The 23,037-nt window shown below is 48.3% G+C and overlaps 1 protein-coding gene across 3 annotated transcripts in view; it reads left to right on the top strand.

The window, feature by feature from the left end:
• The window catches only part of Tanc1 (tetratricopeptide repeat, ankyrin repeat and coiled-coil containing 1), a 216,192-nt gene that overhangs the window by 175,694 nt on the left and 17,461 nt on the right, over positions 1–23,037 (top strand). For all 3 annotated transcript variants that reach the window (XM_075985123.1, XM_075985122.1, XM_075985121.1), the window contains 5 exons: positions 833–941; positions 1,948–2,070; positions 6,990–7,226; positions 8,949–9,134; positions 11,301–11,379. In XM_075985123.1, coding sequence (XP_075841238.1) covers positions 833–941; positions 1,948–2,070; positions 6,990–7,226; positions 8,949–9,134; positions 11,301–11,379 — 734 coding nt within the window. The remainder of the gene's footprint in view (positions 1–832; positions 942–1,947; positions 2,071–6,989; positions 7,227–8,948; positions 9,135–11,300; positions 11,380–23,037) is intronic.

Here is a 23,037-nt window from a genome sequence, read left to right as displayed (position 1 = left end):
ACCTAGGAGATGCAGTTTTCTTATATCTTCAGCTTCTTTCTCAGTGACTTTTAATTTTCATTATGGAGGTCTCTCACCTTTTTACCATGAATGGATTTCTTTTTCAGCGGGTTTTTAGTATATAGAAACCTACTGATCTTGTAGCCTGTTACAAACTGGGTATGGAAACACGCCTTTAACCCCAGTACTCTGAGAGGCAGAGGCAGGCTGATCTGTGTGAGTTTGAAATGTGTGGATTCCATCTAGTCTTCTAGGCTCTATTTCTCGGGAGCTATTGCTATGCAGGGTCTGGCTTTTCTTCTCTTCCCCTTATAAGGCCAGGTCTGTCTTTTGCCAGTTATGCCCCAGAATGGTGACGGGGGAGGGGGTTGCTGAGGGCATGAAGATTATGTACCACCTTCCCTCATATAAGCACATCTTTGTCTATTGACTATTGGGCATCTTGTTAGGCATCATGATTATAGCTGTGACTTAGTCAAGACCCTTTGTCATGAAGTTTGCATTTTTGTGACAGGCTTAAACAAAACTTCGGGTGATGAGGGAGAGATGGTGATGTGCAGGAAGGGGTTTCTGGAGATCCAGGCATGAAGGGGCTTACTCAGCAGAGGTAGGAAACCTCAGGAAAGGCCTGCAAATGACTGCAGAATAAACATCACTGGCCGTCTTTGTAAAGAACCAGGGAGGACTGGTGAGCTCCCTAAATGTTCCGTGTACTCGCGCTGATGGCCACAGGTGACAGTTCAGGGGCCTTGTGGTATCCTCATCTGAGAGCCTGTTATGTGGTGGGATGGATGGGATCTTTTGTCATGAGCCTTTGTATTTCTTGTCCTAGGAACGGACACGCTCTACTGGCGTTCATGTTCTCTCGGCAGGAAAGCAAGCTGAACCGCCAGCAGACCATGGAGCTTGGCCACCACATCCTGAAGGCACACATTTTCAAGGTGAGGTGTGCGCCAATTTTTGTGGTTTGAAGATTTGAGGCAGGTCTGTGGGCTCTTCACTCGTTCCTAATCAAAGAACTCGGGTTCTATGGCCTGTATGTTTAGTACCACCTGGGTTCTCCAACCCTGCTTGTTTCTCAAGTGAGGTTTGACGCTGCCTCTTCCCTGGATTTCCTGTCTAGGTAGGTGTGTGTAGAGCCTTTCTCAGGCTTGAGGTTTTGTTTCATTTGCAAAATACCACGATTACAGTGCTCAGTGAGACTTTTCTATATCAGGAGACACAGCACTGAGTTTGCCTCTTATTTGTAATGCTACCAGCCTCTACTGGCCACTGCCTAGACCCCTTCCTTCATTAGGAGTTTGTAACATGATGGCCTGCTTGTTTGGGTTTCTGTCCTGCCCATTTCCTACAGTCTTTAGGTCCCAAAGAAAATTACACAGAGAGTCTACATTAATGTTAAACTGATTGGCTCATTAGCTCAGGCTTCTTATTAGCTCTTATAACTTTTATTAACCCATTATTCTTACCTATGTTAGCCACATGGCTCAGTACCTTTTTCAGCAGGGCAGGTCACATCCTGCTTTTTTGGTGTCTGGACAGGACTGGGAAGGAATGGGCTTCTTCCTTCCCAGAATTCTCTTGTTCTCCTTGCCCCGCCTCTACTTCCTGTCTGGTTGTCCCACCTATACTTCCTGCCTGGCTACTGGCCAGTCAGCGTTTTTTATTTAAAACATAATTGACAGAATACAGAATTGTCCCACACCAGGAGTTATAGATCCTTTATCTCTTAACCATCCTCTGACTTCCTTCTGCAGAAGGAAGCTTTCTCCTTATCTCTCTCCCTCAGTTCCCAGGGCCAAGGTCTGTGATTTCCTGACCCTGAGCTGTGCTTACAGGCCGAGGGGTCCTGTGGGTACAGCACACCTCTGTTGGGCAGGCTCACCTTCAAACTGATGCTCAGCTGGGAGGAAGCACTCACGGGCGTCTGTCTTTGGTTGTTTCCAGGGCCTCAGTAAGAAGACTGGAGTCCCCTCGAGCCATCTGCAGGCCTTGTGGATTGGTTACAGCACAGAGGGGCTGTCTGCTGCCCTGGCCTCGCTGAGGAACCTCTATACTCCCAATGTGAAGGTGAGTCGCCTTCTGCAGGGGTGTGAGTCGCCTTCTGCAGGGGTGCCGGGCCTATTCCTCCTCTGCCAGTCTAGCCAGCCAAGGCTCCAGGGAGGGCTGGTGAGCTCCTGGTGATGTCTTCCCTGCATGCTCATCACGCCCTTCCCACTAGGGGGAGATAGGGTAGACGGAGCCACTGTGTTAGCTCACAGTGACCATGGCAGAGAGGATGTGGTCAGCAGGTAATCCACAAAGGGGATCAGAGGTCAGAGAGCTTTGCAGGGAAACAGGATCTTTAGTATTCTGAATTATTACAGCAACCCGGCTCTTCATGGCATAGGAAATTGAGCGTTGATGACAGAAAACAGTGGGTCACAGGAAGCTTCCTGCAGGCTCCAGGGACACACACTCCTGGCAGTGGAGAGACTAGTAGGTTGGCTGCAGGCGGAGCTGAGAGCAGCTCTGCACAGTTCTCGGTGGCTTTCCAGCCGTGCTCTTCTTGCGGTACTTTTGCAGAGAGAGTTTCCTTCCCTGTTTGCAGAGTGTATAACACAGTCTTTGACTCAAAATCACACCTTAGACCAGATCTATGGTTAAAGCCACACAGACGTGTTCAGCCCTGGGTCCTAACATGCCCTGCTACACAAACTCGGTGGTGGACTGGGTCTTCACTCTGAGTCTCTACGAAGTGATAATTGCACCTGCTCCCTCATAGTAAAGCTAAAGGAAGCCCAGTGTGCTTGTCAGTGAAAAAGGAAACAAGGCCTGGTTCAGGTTTCAGGTATCTGGCATCCACTTCCCCTCAAGAAAGGGACCGCATGCACCAGAAGTGGAGACATGAGAAGCACTTCTGGACCCTTTAATGCCCCTCCTCCCTGCCTCGCTCACTGTCTCCCCTCAGAATTCGTGCCTTGGCGTGGCTCTGGAGTCTGCACTGTGGAGCTTCCCCTGCCAGTTAGAGCTGCTCTGCCTTCCTCTGTCCCTGTTGAAGAGTGAGGTTATCACATGCCAAGGATTGTGGGTATCAGGGAGGACCTAACGGGGGTGAGTCTAGGTAGATGACCCAGAACCCTGCTGGCCAGTGTAGGACCTTGGCAAAGAGCAGAGTGTCTGTTGTCTCTAGGTAGATACAGATAGTGTTTGCAGTGAGAAAAATGCTGCCTGGATCCCAGTGGCTCCCCGCTCCCCGTTGTGGATCTTCAGCTTGACTCAGCCCCTTATCTGGGGACCTTCACACTGAAGAAGAACCTTGCCACTAGGGACTCCGGGGACCTTGTGCGTGTTCTGTCCTCCCGGCTCCTAGCCTTCAGTGCTTTCATCCTGATGGAGCCTTGCATGCAGGTTTTCATAAATGGGTAGGCAGGAAACCATTTCCGTAATGCAGGAGAAGCAGTTCACACTGCTGTCCCTTGTCCCAGGAAAAGCTTGCTTTCCAGATGGAGTTTTCCCAGAAATGGATGGCTCTAAAGTTAGATGTCATATAAAGATAGGTGTGTTGTGATTTTTTTTTCCACTTAGATTTTATAAATACTCAAGTTTAGGTTACTATAACATTGGTCATCTTTCTTTTTTTTTTGGTTTTTCGAGACAGAGTTTCTCTGTGGCTTTTTGGAGCCTGTCCTGGAACTAGCTCTGTAGACCAGGCTGGTCTCGAACTCACAGAGATCCGCCTGCCTCTGCCTCCCGAGTGCTGGGATTAAAGGCGTGCGCCACCACCGCCCAGACATTGGTCATCTTTCTGCCTAAAGCAGTATAACTTTTGGCTTCTTCATAGAACTGATAAAGTATAAAAGAAGAAAAGAAGGGATGAACTGGCAATATCTGTTTACACTACCTTAATGGATTTATGGACATAGATGTTAACTCCTATGGGCTCTAAGTATGTAGAGGAATGGGTGGGAAAAGTTAAACTCCGTGAATGTGGGTTTTCAAGACAGCAGACTACACAGCTTCTCTCTGCAGGATATCAGCTTTCCCCGTAACGTACTGGCGAATTTGCATTCTTCATTTTTACTTTGTCTTATAAAATTCCCATGTTACCTACCTCTGTACCATCCCCAAATTTATGTAACTTGGCTCTTAAGTCCTTCCATTATCTTCTGTTTTGTCTTTGTAAGTCTCTGATGAGGGAGAAAACGGTCTTCACAGAATATTGAACAAATTACAGTAATTTAAAATTATGCATGCAATTAAGGAACTGTTTTTAGAGAATATTAACTGTTGTCATACAGGAATGAATGTCATTTTGAAAATAATTGCAGTTTGCCACTTTGGGCAAATTAAAATGACTTGCTCTAAAATGAGTGCTTGGTAATTTTGGAAGTGTGCTGGCGATTGCTAGCCCTGTGGCCTCTGTTACTGGGCCAGACTCATGCCGGCCTGTCCTGGCATGGCCTACTGGGATCCTGCCCAGCTGGTTGGTTTGCTAGAATGTTGTCACACGGCTGGTGCCAGCCCCCACATGTAGACTGAGAGCATCGGGCTGCTAATGCTTTGCTCAGCTTAAGGGAGAGACCAGCAAAGAGGCAGGGACTTGTCTGTTGGACTCTGCATCACAATTTAGCAGGACACATAATGGCCCCACTTCTGTAAGCCTCCAGCATACCGCTTCGCAGCTTGAGCTGGTTGGCGCGTCTCCAGGTTCCTGTTGTCAGCGGGGCTGCACTACCCGTGTGTGTTTTCCTCAGTTTCTAGGTGGCATTGCCACTTTCAAGTGTCAGCTAAAGAGAGCTCCTGTAGATGGACACGAATGCATGAGCCATCTCATCCCTTCCTGTGGGCCACACAGGATCTGCTACGGCCCTGCTCTGCGGCAGCAACTGCTTTGTGTCCTGAGCTACCTTCGCCCTACCCACTCTGAGTACTCGAGTCCTCACTTCTGAAGTGGAGATAACAAAACACCACCTCCCAGCTTTCAGAAAACTGGCAGCCAAAGCTCCTGGGAAAGCGCCTGGCGTGTCCTGTGCACCCAGGTGGATTGTTTTCATTGCTGCTCCCCGTGGCTCTGGAAACTGTGACGCCACCTGGGCTGCGGGCACCTGGGAACTTTGAGATGGTGGCTGGCTTGTGAGGCCCTCCATCCTGCTGTGTGTACTGTGGAGCTGAAAGGGGAAAGACTGTGATGGCAGGGCCTGTTTAGTGTTCCTGGGGCTGGAGGACCCACACTGAGGTCATGGCCCTGGAGAGCATGTAAGAGAAAGCTGGGGACCACTGTCTTGTGGAGTTCAAGCTTCAGCAGCATGGAGACACCTTAACATTTCATATTTTGGGGTTCTAACATGTCGAAGAGATGCCGCCATGGGCCATGGTTTCCCCTCCAGTAGTATTAATCTCCTGTATCTCCAGGTTGTAAATATTCTATCAGCTACTCCATGGACACATCACTGAACTACCCAGAATTTTGACATGCCCACCTCCTTTCTATATCTTTTAATAATCCCTACATGTCTCTAGTCAAATAGATGACATAGTCTCTGGAGTTTTCAATCAAATAGTCAGCCCAGAGGACCTGTCAGGGCTTGGCAGGGGAGTGACGGATGCAGGTTGGAGCTGTTTAAAGGGACCAATTGCAGAAATGCATGGGACATCTTAATAGGTGTGAAAAGTGCATCATTTTTTCCCTCATAATCTGAAGATTTGAAGGAGATTCTAGTTAAAGATTTGCATTTGTTTAGTGAATTTAATATGTGTAAATCCGAAACTTGATACCTGGCAGGTGTTGTGTGCAGTCAGCGGGAGCAGCAGAGGACATGATGTCTGTTGGTGTGCAGTGGTCACAATTCGAGGTCACAGGGACGTTTCTCTGCTTGCAGGAACATATTCTAGTCGAGAAAAGGGACTATTCGTGTTTTCTTTTGGCTTTATCTCGTTGCAAATGATTCCATCCTTGATTATTATTTTATTGTTAAAATGGCGAATTTTCTCTGTAGTGGCTTGTCAAAGTGTAGCGCCTACACCAATATTATTGTTCACTGGAAAACATTAAAAAGGTGCCTCCCAGGACCTGGAGAGAGGACCCCCAGGCTAAGAACACTTGTTCTTCTGACAAAATACTGTGGCTTGATTTCTAGCACCTATGTGGTGGCTCATAACCATTCATAACTCTCGTTATAGGGGATCTGATGCCGTCTTCCCAGCACTCGGGAGGCAGAGGCAGGGGGATCTCTGTAAGTTCAAGGCCAGCCTGGTCTGCAAAGTGAATTCCAGGACTGTCAGAACTGTTACACAGAGAAACCCAGTGTTTAATTTTAAGTCAGCATAGTCTGTTTAGATTTAATGTTGTAAATCTCTAGAATTTTTCATAAAATAGGTCTCTTTAGCCACTAAACACTCCAGTTTCCCCTCTGTCCATGGCCTGGAAGCCATGCTCAGCTTGCGTCCGTGTTTGAATACTTTGGGTACATCCTTCACAGTATCATAATAGTATCATCATGTGGCCTTTGTCTTTTTGCTTATTTAGCATATTTTATTGTTAATCTCTGCTGTAGCATCACCATATTTCCTTTCTGAGCCTGAATCTTTCCACTGTTGGCATGCACATCTATCCATCCTCAGCTGGTGGACCCTGGGGTTGCTTCTGGCTCAGCCTCCATGAATGCTGTTGACGTGAACTTGGGTGTGCATATTTCTTCAGGACTCTGCTTTCAGTCATTGTGGATATATCCCCAGAAGTAGTTCACAGTGCAGTTCTGTTTTTCGTTATTTGGATGAACTTGGGCAGTTTCCAACAGTGAAGAGTCACATATACATACATACATACATATGTTTATGTGCACACACACATTCACACACATGCACGAGTGTGCGGATACTGGCTGCTGGTACATTTCAACCTTGAGATCTGTTAGAATAAAAAGCTCCAGATACTGCCCTTCTTCGCAGATGCTGTTAAGACTAACATATGTATGATGTTAATCTTGTTGGGGGACATTGTCCAACAGGTGAGCCGGCTCCTGATTTTGGGAGGCGCCAACGTGAACTACAGGACGGAAGTGTTAAATAATGCCCCCATCCTGTGCGTCCAGTCTCACCTTGGCCATGAGGAGGTTGTGACCCTACTTCTGGAATTTGGCGCCTGCCTGGATGGGATGTCGGAGAATGGTATGAATGCACTCTGCTACGCAGCTGCCGCGGGCCACATGAAGCTGGTGTGTCTGCTGATCAAGAAGGGGGCAAGGGTAAGCAGCAGCCTCTTGCCATGGAAGCTGACAGCGGGGTGATGGAGGGGGTGGGAAATATCTTCCTGTCATGACTGGGATTGTCGGCCACTTAGGCCAGGCTTGGAGGATTTCAGCTTTGTCGGGTGAAGCGAGTTAAGAGGTTATAGAATCGGTGTAGAAGGTCAGGGCATCTGGTTGGAGCCCCAGGAAGCGGTAGCCATATGTGCCTAAACTTTTCGTCTGCTTGCTGTTGTACCAGGCAGATTCCTGACCACTGAATCTATTTTAGAATCTAACACGGCACCACAATTGTGTAGATTTTTCAGATTTTTTTTTCATGTGTGTGTCTGTGCACATGTGTACACACGTGTGCGTGCGCGTGCCCTGGAGAGAGTTGGTTCTCTCCTACTATATGGGTTCTGGGAATTAAACTTGGCAGGAAGTGCCTTTTGCTCTTGAACCATCTTGCCAGCCCTGTTGGAAAGATTTTAAATGTTTACGTCACGCCCGTCCAAGCGCCCCCTCTTGTCCTGTTTCACGATTCTTTTAAGGCAGTCCCACGAGTTCTCTGGTTTAGAAGTCATATGCTTCTGTGGGAACCGTCTAAAATTATTGTTTTTCCCACCTGGAACATTGGGCCTCATCTGTCTGGAATGCCAGGGACAATGCCGTGACACTGGTGCGAGCCATCAGCCAGCCTTCCGCTGTCACCGTGAGATAACTGCCTGCTACTTGAGGCGTTAGGATAGAACTCCCAGGCTCCTAGCTGAAGTGAGATGGGTGCTGAGCTGGGCATAGCCCCTCTTCAGCTTAAACTATGCATATACACGTTTCACAGGCAAATGAGCCTGTTGAGTAGCAATGGCTAAAGCACTGCTGTCTTTTGCCTGTTAAGTTAGGCTTATAGTAGATACAGAAATGTTTCTTTGTTTTGTTTTATTTGTTTGTTTGCTTTTCTTAAAAGTCCAACATTTGGGACATCTGAACCTCAGCTCCAGTTTTGGGGTGCATACCTAATTGCTGCATGGCACATGCCTCAATTTCTGGCTGTCAGCTGTCTCTTAGCTTTCTTCCGAGGCCAGTGGTGTCTCTGCTGTCACATCTGAAAGCTTGCAGGAAGAGGCTCGCTGTCGTATTGGGGACTCTTGCAGAGTCTCCGAGTGATGTCCCTAGTTTTGCAAACATGTCCTAGGATGCCCCCATTTAAGTAAGGAATGCTGGGGGTGCAGCACTCAGGTTTCTTCTGACTAGCTGGCACCTCCCAGCTCTGTGGCTTTCATTGATGAGCCGGTATGTCCCAGGTCATCTCCCTGCCCGTTCTCCCTCTGTCCTCCTGCCTTTAGATCTGTGTTCTCTAGAGCCTTGCCTTTCTGTGTCTCCCTGGTTCACTGACCGAAGATCTCAGAGCAGCCTGAAATGACTTCATCTAAGAACCCCATTGAGAAGCACAGGGCTTTGTCTGAGGGTTCTGTCTGTGAGCTCTGTGCAGTTTGCTGAGAGATGTGTGTGTGAGGAGACTGTCTTGTGGTTGCTAGTCCTGTAAAGGGAGCCCGAGGCCTGGCTGAGTGTTCTTACCACAGTGAAGGGAGACAAGGTTCGGTGCTGTTCAGAAAGACAGGATGGAATGTGAGCCCTTGTTCTTTTGCAACAGCCTGAGTTTGCTTCTAGCCTTCAGGGCATTCGCTCTCTCAGCGTATATGGGATGCTCACCTATGCCTTCGCCCTGCCCCTGCTCCCCAGGTAGACCACTTGGATAAGAAGGGTCAGTGTGCACTCGTTCACAGCGCGCTGCGGGGCCACAGTGACATTCTCCAGTACCTCCTGAATTGTGAGTGGTCAGCGGGTCCTCCCCAGCCTGGCACGCTAAGGAAGAGCCAAGCCCTGCAGCAGGCACTGACGGCAGCCGCCAGCATGGGCCACAGCTCGGTGAGTGGGGCTGTAGGGTTGCTCCCTGAGGTATAAGATGCCCAACGTCTGTTGTTTGCTCACGACCCTCGAAGTTGAGAGCCACCGCAGCAAAAGGAACCCAGGGTTTGAGGAAGTCGCTGCTGTCCTGAGCCAGAAGAGGGCTTCCAGTGGCTCTGTATCCTTGCTGTGAGTGCGGCCCACGGTCTTGTGGGCATGTGGGCAGAGCACTCTCCTCCCATGCAGAAGCCCTGGTGGGTGCTCACTGTTTCTCTCGTTCTCCCTTCCTCTCCTCTTCTGCATTACCTCCATTTTGCTATCTTTCTGTCCAGCCCCTTTGGCTCCTTCTTTGGTCCTTAAGACCAATCACATGGAACCCTAGTCTGAAACCATGCTTTAGTATGTGAAGGGTTTTTAAAATCAGAGCTTGGGTGTGCTGAGAGCCAGTGAAAGGCCCATTGTTTGAATTTCCCACGCCAAAGGGGAGATCAACGCAGCGTCTCTCTCTGATGGACGTTACTAGCTTTACGCTTGAAGGCTGCTTGTCTTCAGCTGGCTTGTTTCTCTGCCTCGGCTGTGTTGACTGTAATGGCATTTGTTCCCACTTTGCCCTGTTTTTCTCACTCTTTGCTATCTTTAAGCAGCTGAAGGTGCCAGTGTTTGGTGATATTCTTTCCCCCAGATGACTAAAATTTGAATGCCAAGCTGGCTGACTGGTATTTGGCACTTACACACGATGGCAGATATGCAGATAAGCATGCATTGCTGGCTGGCTAATATCTGGCATGCATAAGTTATAGTTAAATACTGTACACATATCTGAAAAATGTAATTTTCTTATTCTGTTCGTCTTGGTTTTTAAAAGCAAGACCTCACACAGCCTAGTCTCTGTAACTACCGCTCTTCCTGCCTCTCCCTCCCCAGTGCAGGAACAAGCATGGGACACCATGTTCTGCCTTCTCCTCCCACTGTCTGAATGAGGGGCTCCAACATGCCATCCCTAGGAGGCCTGTGAGCACGTGCACACTCTCACATGACATACATGTCCCGTGTTTGAAAGTGATCCTTTTCATAACTCAGGTCCACCACATAGGAGTCGTCCTGGAGAATACTGAACAGAAACTACCTCAGCACAACCAATGCTCATTTCAAGCAGAGAAGCAAGATTCCTTAGAAGTCCCAAAGAGGACATTAATTTCCTAATGTCATCACAGCAAATGACCAGACCCTCAGCCACTAAAACACAGCACACACTTAATCTTAACATTCCGGGGGCCAGATATCTAACTTTAAGATGAGAAGAGCCAGCTTCCCTCAAGGCTCCAGGAGCCAGCCTTTTCCAGGTTTTCTAACTTCTAGAGGCCACCCCCTTCCCTAGCTCAGACCTGCTTCTTCCATCTTCAGAGTACACAGCCCCCCTTGCCGTCTCTCTTCCTTCTTCCTCTGGCCCACACTTCTGTCCCATCCTTGTGAGTGTTGTGGTTGTACACACTGTACAACCAGACTGTACATCCAGACATAATCACTCCATTTCAAGGTCTGTGATTTCCTCCTGCCGTTCAAGGAGCACCCACAGCTTCTGGGGATTAGCAGGAGACTCAGTCAGCAGACCGCAAACAATACAGATTGGGAGCCTGGAAAATGGCTTTGTCGCACTCTCCTGTCATTCAGGAGGATGCTGGCTCCGGTCCAGGGCACAGGTACTTCATCTCTCCCCAAGAGCAAGCAACTTGTAACCTGCTCTGCTCTTCAGTGGGAAGACGCCCAGAAGGGAGAGGGACAGAAACTTTCTACTGTAACAAGTCTATATCACCTTGTTTTCCTTCCTCTTAAAGAATGCACTAATGGTGATTTATGCAGAAGCTGCACTTTCTGTGATCTGCTTGGGCCCTCTGTTGATTATGCTGGCATATTTGGGTCATGTTGGAATTCATTAGAATTCCAAGTACCTGGTAATCCTGAGCAGAGTTGCCGAAATTCACTGAGATTTTTTTTTTTTAATTCTCCAAGTGCAAGTGTGACTAGCATATGAATTATGTTTGGAAATGGTTTTCATTCTATTTTCTCTACTTGTGCAGCACAAGATAATAATGGTTAAAAACCGACACTCTCTCCTTTGATAGATGGGCTATAATAAGCACCTATTGCTCCAAGAGCTCATTAAAATCACCTTGCCACGTCTGACAGGTAGTCCAGTGTTTGCTGGGAATGGCAGAAGAACATGAAATCGAAGTCAATGGCACCGACACATTGTGGGGAGAAACAGGTAATTATGCTTCCACTGTTTGTAGTCAGGGGCAGCTTGCGTGATGTCTCAGCCCCGCTGTGGCCTGATTGTCTTAGGAATGACTGGCGATGCGTGTAGTCCTGTTTTTATTTTGTCAAGAGGCATTTGGCGCCTAAACTTGCCAAATGAGTAATAAAACTTCTGTGGAAGCCATAAAAGGGACGCATTTTGAGTTAGAGCAGCAATTACCACGCACTTGAGGAACACCCAGTGGAAATGCCTTAGTGGGGCATTGAGTTTGCACATGTCCCGACCTACCTGATCTTCCTTTGATACCTGCCAGGAGAGCTAGGCTGTGGTCCTTTGTCAAGGGAATCAGAGGCGGCTCAGTGGGGAAGTATGCCCCACTCTGCCTTGTGGAATGAGGGTAGAAGTCAGGTCTCATTGCCCCATATAAAATACTGAATACAGTCCAAGGTCCCTTTCCATTGGTCAGAGGAGGGGGTCTGCAGGACTTATTGGGAAGAAAGATTAATATTCAGATTAATGAAGATACTGCTGCTTTGAGATTTCCCATTCAACAGATGTATCCAAGATGCTTAACCCGTGTTTCCTGGATGTGTCCAGGACGCATGCGTTTGCCATTTCTCCCGCACAGATCTGTTCCTAATGCTTCTAAGTTCTTTGCTAGCAAAGCAGATGGTGGTGTGGAGAGTTTATTAGCTAGCTCACACTTGGGAGAAGCCTCAGAGATTTTCCTGGTGGGCATGCAGGCCTGCCCTTCAGAGCCACATGGCTCACGCTGGGAAGCCACTGTCAGCTGGCTTTGTAGCTCTCGCTGTGGACTGCAGGCAGAGCGAGGCATGACATGGATTGCAGAGAAAGTGTAGGACTCCAGATGGTATGGCTCCATCCTGAATGTCTGTCCCCTACCCGCTGAGATGCTGCCAGTTGGTTGATGTCTAAAGAGATACTTGAGAAATTAAAGACTTCGCACTTAAAAAAAACAGTACACATTTATTATGTCACAGTTTGTGAGAGTCGGAAGTCTACGCTCAGCAGGGCTGAGTTCCCTGCTTCGGGCTCTCCCTCCCCATAATCCTAGGTATTGGCTTGAGCTGTGCTCCCGTCAGGGACTCGCCCGCTTCCAAGAGGTTGTTGATAGGATCTGTCTCCTTGCTGCTGTACATGAGTCTGGTGAAAAGCCATAGACTTGTTCAGCCCTTCTCTTACAAGGCCTTATGTGCCGCCTTCAGACTTCGTGACCTAGAAAGCAGTTCTTAGCGTCCTTAGTAAGGATGTGGGTGAACTCAGTCAGCCAAGAGGTTTTTGATTTGAGCGCTTCCTTCTGTTTACTCTTTAAGAATTTCATATAATATCTTGATCATATCCTCCTTCCTTATCCTTTTCCAGAATCCTCTCTCACCCAACTTCATGTTCTTTCTTTCTCTCAAAAAAAAAAAAAGGCGCGTACACACGTGCGCGCGCGCGTGCACACATACACACAAGCATACACACCCATGGAATCCCTTTTGTGTTGGCCAACTGCTCCCTAGCACGAGTCCTGCCCTAGAGTGTAGGTTGGTATACCCAGTGTCACCTCATTGAAGAAACTGATTTTCCCTCTACTGGCAGCTATCAATTGCAAATACCTTCCCAGACAGGGAATTTGTGCCCAACACGCTGGCTGTGGGAGTCTCTTAAGTGGTGTTTGGGGTCAGGCTCAGCACGGTTCTTCTCCCAGAGCCCAGTAGTTGGTGGGTTGGCTGACGTTCTAATTGGAACTCTGGGCTCAGACTCTAAGTAGTCCCAGATCTTTGAAGTTGGGGTGGTGGGTGGCAGGGAAGAAGTCGGGGAAAGGGGACTGACCTGTTCTTGTTGCTAGACTGCCTTAGACTAGACTAAGAAGACCAAATTAGCCTCTAGCTGGCAGCAATCTTACTGCCTCACCCTTCTAAGAGTTAGGATTATAGGTGTGCTCCACTGCGCCCAACCGCCAAGAGTTTTATTGAGATACCTTTAAATTTTAACATTCACATTAAGAAAAAACATCAGCTGTCTGTCATGCTTAGGGAGCCACTGCGGCTCTCTAGGAGCTGTGTGTCGATAAAACCATGGTGGCGCCATTGCTGACACTCCTCCACCCCTGATAACTGCTGTCTGCCCCAAACCTTCCTGCCTTCCACAGCTGTGCAGCCTTGTACGGTGTGATTTAGATGAGAGCGTCAGCAGATACCTGTGCGGTCTGGAAGCTGAGGTCTGGGTTTTGATTTGGCCAAATGGGGGAATGAGACGTGAGTGAGGTAAAAAGCAGCATTCCGACTTAGTTTCCTCCTTCGATGACAAGAGCCAACAAGTCACAACCTTGTCACCAAGCTTCCTCTGTAAGCAGCTGCTCCCGGCTATTCCTCAGCATGTGGGGGGTGCACTCGAGTCTGGCCATTCCCCAGTGTGTGTGTGTGTGTGTGTGTGTGTGTGTGTGTGTGTGTGTGTGTGTGTTGTAGGGGTGCTCCATATGTTATTTGGTCCTCATCACTGTAGGAATTCTCAGCAGTGAAGTGGTTGCTTGGTCGGTGGTTCATTTGGTCCTTATTCCGGCGTATTCTCAATAGTGCTTTGTGCTCAGAACATCCCTATGTTGGCCACAGCATAGGCCAGGATCCCAGTGTGACTCCGTGTAGGGTGTGGGAAGGTAGAGGAACAACTGGGTGCTTTGTGTGGAGAATACCCTCATTATTTCTCCTGGAGCCCGTCTATCTATTACAAGTCTGCTTGGTGTAGATTTAGTTATAAACACCTTGGCTTTAAGATGTTGGCGGGCTTATAAAAGTGGTTTCCATGTCTGTTTCAGGCTCACCCACCTGTCTGAAGGGTGCTCTGTTCTCTATGCAACGTCTCCACCCTCTTAGGTGTGCGGCGTCGGCTGTCACTGTAGGGAGATGCTCAGGCGAGCGCCAGCTCCTCTACAAAGTAGTTCTCCGCTGTCTTATCAGGACAGACTCCTGCAGGCTCGCTGTACCTTCTTCACAGGGTCCAGGTGTGGGCCTCATGGCCCCTAATGGCCCCTACTGGTTGTCTGAAGGGATGACTGCTCTCACCAGGAGAGACCTCACAGGGTGGGGTCGTCGGGAGGAGGCTTGGTTCTGTGCCGTTCACGCTGGAACATCTCACTGCTGATGGCCCACACACAGCATCATGAAGGAGCTGGGTTAGAAGGGCAGGAACTTCATCACACAGTCTGCCATGCATCTGCAGCTGTGTTTAGTCTGGGCCCTGCAGTGAACCCAGAGGTTTTAGAAAACTCTTCAGTGCCTGCGGATCTGGGGAGCAGAGGGCTTCACTTAGGAAAACCTTCCTTTTCATCAGGCCATGCTTCTTATCTGCCCAGGGTTCAGACTCAAGCCCTTCAAAGAAAGTTGTGTAGTTGAAATAGCTCTGAGCTACCGCCTCCCCCTTCTCTTTCTCCCCTTTCTTCCCCTCCTCCTCTTCCGTGGAGAATAAGGTGTGCGGTCTGTTAGCAGAAACTGCACCACCCTCGAGGCTGCCACTCTGACACCCACAGACTGTCAGGCAGTGAAGTGATGGTCCCACAGTTTCTGGGTAGCCCGAAACATGGCACGAGCCCATCGGATGCCTGGGTTATCTGTCTCAGCATTCCACAGCCGTGACGAGTCATCTCTGGCTCCCACAAAGTCCCGGTTGAAATGAGTTACTGTTTCCATAGCGGTGTTTGATGTGAATCAGCCCAAGCCAAAATGGCCAGGGACACTTAACTGGTGACCTAATGCTGTGCTGTGGGAATTGACACACCATGTTTCCAAACTCCTGGCTGCTGTCCAGTGTGGGTCTGCACCCTGCTTTTGGATGTGGAAGAGATAGAAATGGGCCCCGAGATGTTCCCTGAGAGCAGACTTCTTCCCCACAGATCTCACTTACGTCATTTTGCAGCTCCCTCCACGGGACTGTTGAGCCATTCTTTGGGGACATGCTGTGGTCCACACACTGGGAGCTTCCCAAGGGCTGGCATGCCTATTTCTAGCTCCCATCTGACACCTGGTCTAGTGCTATCCCCGGGGAGTTTCTGGAGGTGATGCTCCTGGTACTGTCAGTTACATACCTGCTCATGGCTGCTGAGCAGAGGAGTGGACGGTGTTGGTCTAATCAAGGGGTCCTTGTGTGGGCTCCAAGTGAGAAGAATAAAAGAAAAGAAAACCTTGCCACTTTAAGGCATGGGATATTTATTTTACAGATTTATTTGGGAGGAATACTTGGTGGGTAGGGGCAAGGCAAGGAGCCAGTGATGTGATTTTGTCTGGTGGTTGTCCTGTCCTGCCGGCCTTATTGGATTCACCACTGAGTGCTTGTGTGTGTGTGCGCGCGCACACGCTTGCACATCTGTGATGTGGGAGTGTCATATATCAATCTGTTGATTTCATTGTTTAAGCAATAAAGAAACTGCTAGGCCCATTTGATAGGCCCACCCTTAGGTGGGTGGAGTAAACAGAAGGGAAGGCTGGGAGGAAGAGGAAGTGAGGTCAGACTCCACAGCTCTGCTCTCGGGAGCAGACGCAAGAGAGACGCCATGCTACCCGCTCCAGGGAAGACGCACGCTATGAAGCTCCGACCCAGGATGGACTTAGGCTAGAATCTTCCCGGTAAGCGCACCTAGGGGCGCTACACAGATGATTAGAAATGGGCCAGAGCAGTGTTTAAAAGAATACAGTGTTCGTGTAATTATTTCGGGGCATAAGCTAGCCGGGCAGGGCAGGCGGCTTGGGGTGTTGGGGACGCAGCCCCGCCGCCCATATTACTACACATCTGCATGCGTGTGAGTGTGTTAGGCCTGCCAGCTGCTGAGTATATCACTTCCTGGTGTGGTATGGGCATGGCTCCTGCTCCCCCTCCTCCCCCTTGTATCTCTAATATCTTGTTCTTCTGAGCCCTTAACTGCTCTCCAGGAAGCTGTTGTGTACTGCCTTGGCTGCTTCCTCAGGGGCCCTTCGCCCTGGACTTTGAGAATATGGTATGTTAGCTGCCTCTGCGGGCTGTCCTTCCCTAACTTTGAAATGATTTTGAAAGGGCGTGTCCCAGCGTGTCCCATCAGAGTTAGTTAGGTCTGGCTAAGATACTTTATGTCAAGTGCCAAGTCTTTTGTTTTGAGTCTGTGCTATTTTTATTGGTGAACTCTTACAAAGGAATTTGGTTATTGTAAGAAATTGGCTCCCATTGCCAAGGCTGCTAAAGATGCTTGATTTGCTGTTCCTAAGGTGAGCCAAGTTTTCTCCTCTGTAAGTGGAGTGGGAGATTTGGGCTATGGTGTGTGTGCACACATGCACACCACCACTTTTCCAAGTTGGTTGAGGCATACCTAATCCCTTTTCACTGTTGTATATTTTGGGGTGGAACCTGGTCGCCTCTGTCCACACTAGATCATAGAGCTGGGAAAGAGGGTTTCATCCTTTGTGATTTAAGTGTCCCTCTTGTCTCTCTGAACCACTTTCTTTACTGTGGCTGTTGAGCGTTTATCTTAGGTGTATCAGGCCGTGGAAAAACCTGGGTTTATCCATAGCTGCCTCAGAACACAAAGAACTGAGTGCCTTATTGTATAAGTTTAAAAATGACTACTTGTTCATTTGAATTTTAGCTTTGGTTTTTAGGTGGGTTGGGAGGCTTTTAGTAAGAATTTATGTTTTAAGCTTGCTGGGTTCAGTTTGATCCTCACACATAGAAGTTTGTATGTGTGTATGTATATGTGTACGCACATATATAGATCTCTCCCTTATTTAAAATGCTTGGGGCCATAAATATTTTGGATTCGTGGGTTTTCCACAGTGGGATATTTTCATAATCAGTGTTGTTCAAAGATCTAAAACTTGAAGCATTATGCTGGTGTTTTTGAAAAGTTTTGTGTTTTCTATTTAAGGATTTGAGACATTCGCCTTTATTCATTCCCCTTAGAGCACAAGGCCAGTGAGAGACAGGGAGAAAAGCGCTTGTCCAGTACACTCTGGGGTCTCTGGAGAATGTCTGTGACCCAGAGATGTGTGTGACACATCCTTCTTTTCACTCATACCCGATGTGATGTCCTGCACGTGACCTTGTCCAGCTCAGCCTGTGCTCCACTGTAAGGGACACGTCTTCAATGTCTTCACGCCTTCAGTGTCTTGGCAGGTAGCTGGACCTGTCTGAGGTGTGACCATTCTCAGCGTGCTGCGGGAGTGACAGCTGTTCAAAGCTGTGGTCTTCATACAGATGTTTAGAGGTGCAAAGCACATGTGAAGTAGGATTAGCATCATCTTTACTTCAGGGAATTGTGTTTAGGTTGAATTTATGTTTTTTATAACTCACATTATTCCCAAGGCATATTTGAAATAATATCAGAATAGGGGCCAAAGGGAGGCAGGACTCAGACTCAAGTAAGAACTCAGATGGGCGTGTCACACAGTGGTGCACTGTTGTTCTAGCCTCAGGAGCCCCAGGCCAGAATGAGAAGGGAACATGGCCATTGCATGCAGACTGTTCTTAATGACATGGGAGGAGGCAGTGCAGCTCTTTTGTTTTGCTTTGAGACAGGGTTTCTCTGTGTAGCTTTGGTGCCTGTTTTGGAACTAGCTATTGTAAACCAGGCTGGCCTCAAACTCACAGAGATCCGCCTGCCTCTGCTTCCTGAGTGCTGGAATTAAAGGTGTGCGCCACCACCGCCCCGTTGCAGAGCAGCTCTTAAAAAGCACAGAATCGTTCGTTGTTCTGGTCTTTTCCTTCTAAAGACAGCTACAAGCAGTTGTTTGGCGAGTTCAGTATCTTTAGAGCTGACTTCCTAGAGGCAACAGAGAAGAAGCCAAGAACTCGGCAACCAGCTCCCACTTCTACATGGCTGGTGAACTTTTCAGGGCCTTTCTTTTCCTATTTGCAACAGATAAGAGTAGTACTTGCCTCCCAGGAGTTGGCTTGTGTATGAAACGGATTTCATGGATATGCAAAGCCATGAAGCATTGTATAGAAAGCGCTTCACTCATAGCATAGTGGTCGTTTAAATGGTTAGCAGGACTGGAGGGATGAAACTTGGCATATTACTCTATATCTTAGTAATTTTAGCTTATCATAACTCCAGCTGCATATAATAGCTCTTGAATATCTGTGAGCTGCTGAGTCTAGGAAAACACCACAGGTAGGTTCTGTTTAATCTCGATAGGTACATTTTAAGATTGCTCTTAAGTGCGCTTTTGTGAGGCTAAAAGAACTGAGCCACAGAAAGTTGTACCTCTTGTCCCAGGCCACAAAATGAATTTGTGGAAAAGCCAGGAATTTAACCTGGTCGGTAGATGAACCTGGGCTCGTGCTCTCAAACAGAGCAGAAAGGCCCTGACTCAGGAGGTGGGTAAAGTGCTGGCTGTTTCCGCACAGGACCTGAATTTGGATCTGAAGCTAGGCACAGTGGCATGCACCTGTAATTCCACCCAGGGCTTGCAGATCGGGAGACAGGGCCAGGGGTTGGGGGAGTGGGTTCTGGAGACGTACTGGGCAACCATTCTCACTAGAATGGTAAGCTCCAGGCTCACTGAGAGGGCCTGTCTCACAAAAGAGAGCGGTAGAGGTCAGTACCTTTGATGTTGACCTCTGACCTTTGCATGCATACACACAGGCAAACATACAGAGACGTGTGTGTGTACACATAACGTACACAGGGTAGGGAGGCTATTAAAGTCTAAATCTTCCATGTGCTCAGCAATTAGTCTTGGGACACTGCCTTACCCTGTGCACGGCCTCACTTCCCTTAGCCTACCAAATAAGTTTCCCTTCACCGTAGTTCTTGCCCCACAAATGCTGTGGATGATGGAAGATGGGAAAAACTAAAAGTGCAAAACAGACACTAACCTATTTTCTTAAGAATTAGTTTAAGAGTTTACTTTTATCTGTGTGTGTTGTGACCAGGACCAGCCTGTCACCTTAGAAAGCTTTGGGCAGCACCGGCTTCATTCATAAGGACAAGGGCAGAGTCCTCCCTGGAGGGGCCTTCTGGGGCTGGGCTGGGGGCTGGCTTTGCCCCCCAGGGCTGAGAGCTCTGGCTTATGATGCAAGTGCAGGATTTCTTTATTTTATTTTATTTTATTTTAGTCTTTGTTTTTGTTTTATCCTTTAAGTTGGTGAAGCTGAGATCAAATATCAGCCCCAGCTTTGTAGAGGTGAATTTACAGATCTTGCGAAGTCTGTTTTTGTGTCTAGTGGAAACCCTGGTCTCCACTCCTCAAGGATGCGAAAAATGCCTAATAAAGAAACCAGGAACATTGTAGTCCTGTTCTGAGACAGTAGCAAAGACATGTTGTCGCCTTGCCTTTCGGGGAAAGCACCAACTTCAATCAGGGACCTTGGGAACCATCCTTTCTGAAAATTCCAGTGTGGTAGCCCCCACCTAAGTAGCAGGGTATCTCACCGCCCCCCCCCCAGAAAAGGTAATTTCTAGTTTCATTTTACCTTTTAGATTGATACCCAACCTGTGGGTCACAACACTTGGTGGCAAGCGACACTTTCACGGGAGTCTCCTAAGAACATCAGAAAACACGATATTTACATTGCTTTCATAACAGTAGCAAAAATTACAGTTATGAAGTAACAGCAGAATAGTTTTATGATGGGGGTCACCACAACATGAGGAACTGTGTTAAAGGGTCACAGCATTAGGAAGGTTGAGGACCGTGCTGTTGACAAAATAGCAGAGAACTCTCCAGCAGCCCCTTACAGTCTTTCCTTGGTTCTGTCCTTCACTGTGCACAGTGTGTCCGCTGTGCTCTGGTCAAGGGCCAGGCGTCATTGTCCTCGTCACATCTACTGGTTTCTGCCTCGGCCACAACAAGGTGACCTTTCTGAGGACCCTGCTGCTGACTTTTACCATTGGTAGTTCCATTTTTTTATTAATTTTTATAAAAATGGGAAAGGCCAGTGTAACCTGGAAATAAATTGCATAAATGGACACACCCATCTAAACAAAACTGAGCTGCTCTGCAGATGGGGACCGAGGAGCTAGAGGAAGTGGGTATAGCAGATGCTGGCCCTTGCTTAACAGCTCGTGGTTGGCCTTGACAGCCAGTTTGGATTTTCCATTTGTGATATATGAAAGATAGTTGTCTGGTGTGGAGGTGTGGTCTCTGTCACCTCTCTCCAAGTCTCCAGGTCAGGTGTAAGAAGCAAATGAGGAGAATGAGCGTCCCTGGTTTGATTCTCAAACTGAGCCACCCTGAACCACTGCAGTGACACACCCTTGTGTGTTTGGGTGACAGATCTGTCACAACATCTTATGAACAGCCCTACTGATGAAATGACTTTGTTCCCAGCAAGTTGACAGTTAAGTGTTCTCTCTCTCTCATCAAATCTTTGCCTGGAGAAGAACTTCAGTATGTAAAAAAAAAAAAAAAAAAAAAAAAAAAATCCGCCAAATGAACCATCTTGTGGTGTACAGAAGTGTTTCAGATGGTTACATGTCAGTCAGGTTTGCCTTCAGATGAACATCTCCCATGCCGAGTCCCTCATGCTAGGGTGAATTATTCAGGGTCGTATGTGCCTTTTCCACAATTTAATCACACAGACAATACCTTGTTAAGGGTTTGCCAAGTAAAAGCGCTCGTGTGACTGGCTTCAGTGCTGCATGCTCACACGAAGGGGGGGGGGCATTCCTTTCATGTGCCTTTGTATTTTGTTGACCAAAGACAATGAATCGATGCCCTCCTCTCCCACCCTGGTCCTGTGTCTTTTACACCCCGCCTCCACCCCTTTTATCTGGTCAAGCCAAGTTCGCTGACCCTCATTAGAGCTGGTGCAGAGGTTGGCTTTCTCAGCAGGATGGTTGGAATTCCTGAGCGTAGTAGCTTGTTCTGAGTTTGTTTGCTATATCCCTCCGCGCTTCCGAATATGGGAATATGGTATCCTGATGTCCTTGTGGCTGCTGAAATTTGAGATGTGTCCTTGCTGGGGGAGTTTGTGGGATGAGGCTAAAAATACTCATTCTGGGAGGAAGAGGAGAGCCAGGTCCTTTTGTCTGTCATCAGCAGTGTCTCCTTAGAATTCCTGTGGAGAACCTGATCTGGGCTGAGCCTGAGCAAAGTATACCTGTGCTGACAGGTTCCTAATCCCTCACAGAAGAACCCAAGCAGCAAGCACACAGCAGATCGGCCTGTGGGGAAGAAGGGTGGAGTTGAACCCTGTCGCCAGGCCTGGCAGGGCACGCTTGTCAGCTTGTCAGCTGCTCCAACTTCCGGCTTCTTTGCAAGCTGGCTAGCGAAACACACAGGTTCTATTTTTAGCTCAGGGCTGTCTGGTGTGTTCCCTTTGAAAGACATCAGTAGCAGCTGCAACAGAAATCCTGATTTAAAGGTCCCATTTGTCACAGGGATGAAGCTTCCTCACAAAATGAAGGAAGGCAGTGTTCAGAAGGTAGACCACGCTGGTCTCATCCAGCACAAGGCTGGGCTCCCTTCTTTTTACGGAGTCCTGTGCCTCTGTGTGCAAATGCATGTCTGCGTCCCTGTGTGTCTTTTGATTCCTTTCTTAGTTAAGGACAGCCGGGGAAGGAGGAGGAGGGTCTCTGAGTGAAGGAAAACCTCAGCGCTGTCAGTGGCAACAGGATGATTCATGACCCACTTGCTGGGATCCTGCTCAGATCAGTTCAGATGATGTAAATTACGGGAGACAAAAACGATACAATGTTTACATCCTTCATAACCCCCAGGGTAGCGACAGACCCCTCTTGACAAAAAATGATACAATGTTTATATCCTTCATAACCCCCAGGGTAGGGACAGACTCCTCTAACAAAAGATGTGGTAACAGGAGCAGAAAGTACCAGAGGTCACACCCTGGGAAGCCCAGGTGTACGAAGGAGAGGGCTCACAGCTCACAGAGGCCATCGAGATGAGGGCTCTAACTCAGCCTTCTGCACAAGCAACAGGGCAAGGCCAGCAAGTGTGAGGCTTTCGTGACTGTTTCTCAAGAGATTCTGTCTGGCTCTCCCTGGACAGAGGGGATGCCTGTCAAGGGAGAATTCCCATAGGGATGTCAGTTTCCCATGCACAAGAGGGCAGCTCATTTGTACGCAGAGCTTCTTCGGGTATCTCAAAATAATCAATAGAGCTTCTGCCAGAGGAAGATCTGGGTGTGGCCTATTCTGTTCTTCCACAGTGCAAAGTACCCTAGGTCCCATCTTTCAGCTGTCATTGTCTCAACTGTCCCACCACCATTATTGTGGCGGGAACAGACTGTATTGGGGGTAAGTTTGGATGTCTTCTCCTCCTTAGGGACCTGTCCCCCCACCTACACAGAAGTAGGAAATTCTAAAGAAGCATTCTGTAAGATGCCCTTTGGCATTGTCTTAGTCGGTGTTCTGTTGCTGTGAAGAGACACCATGACCACAGCAACTCTTATAAAAGAAAGCATTTTCTCTGGGCTGGTTTGCAGTTTCAGAGATTAGTCCATTGTCATGGTGGTAGGAAGCGTGGCTGCACACAGGCAGATATAGTGAGGTAGCCTAGAGTTTTACATTCAGAGGCACAGGCAGCAGGAGGAGAAGAGAGCTACCAGGTCTAACTTGGGCTTTTGAAAATTTCAAAGCCCACCTCCTGTGGCACACTTCCTGAACAAGGCCACACCCAGTCCTTCCCAACACTGCCCCTCTCTGGTGATGAAGCATCCGAATCTGAGTCTGCAGGG

This window comes from Microtus pennsylvanicus, chromosome 9 (assembly GCF_037038515.1).
Source record: "Microtus pennsylvanicus isolate mMicPen1 chromosome 9, mMicPen1.hap1, whole genome shotgun sequence".
NCBI classification, from domain to species: domain Eukaryota; kingdom Metazoa; phylum Chordata; class Mammalia; order Rodentia; family Cricetidae; genus Microtus; species Microtus pennsylvanicus.
This window is presented reverse-complemented; position numbering and strand designations above follow the sequence as displayed.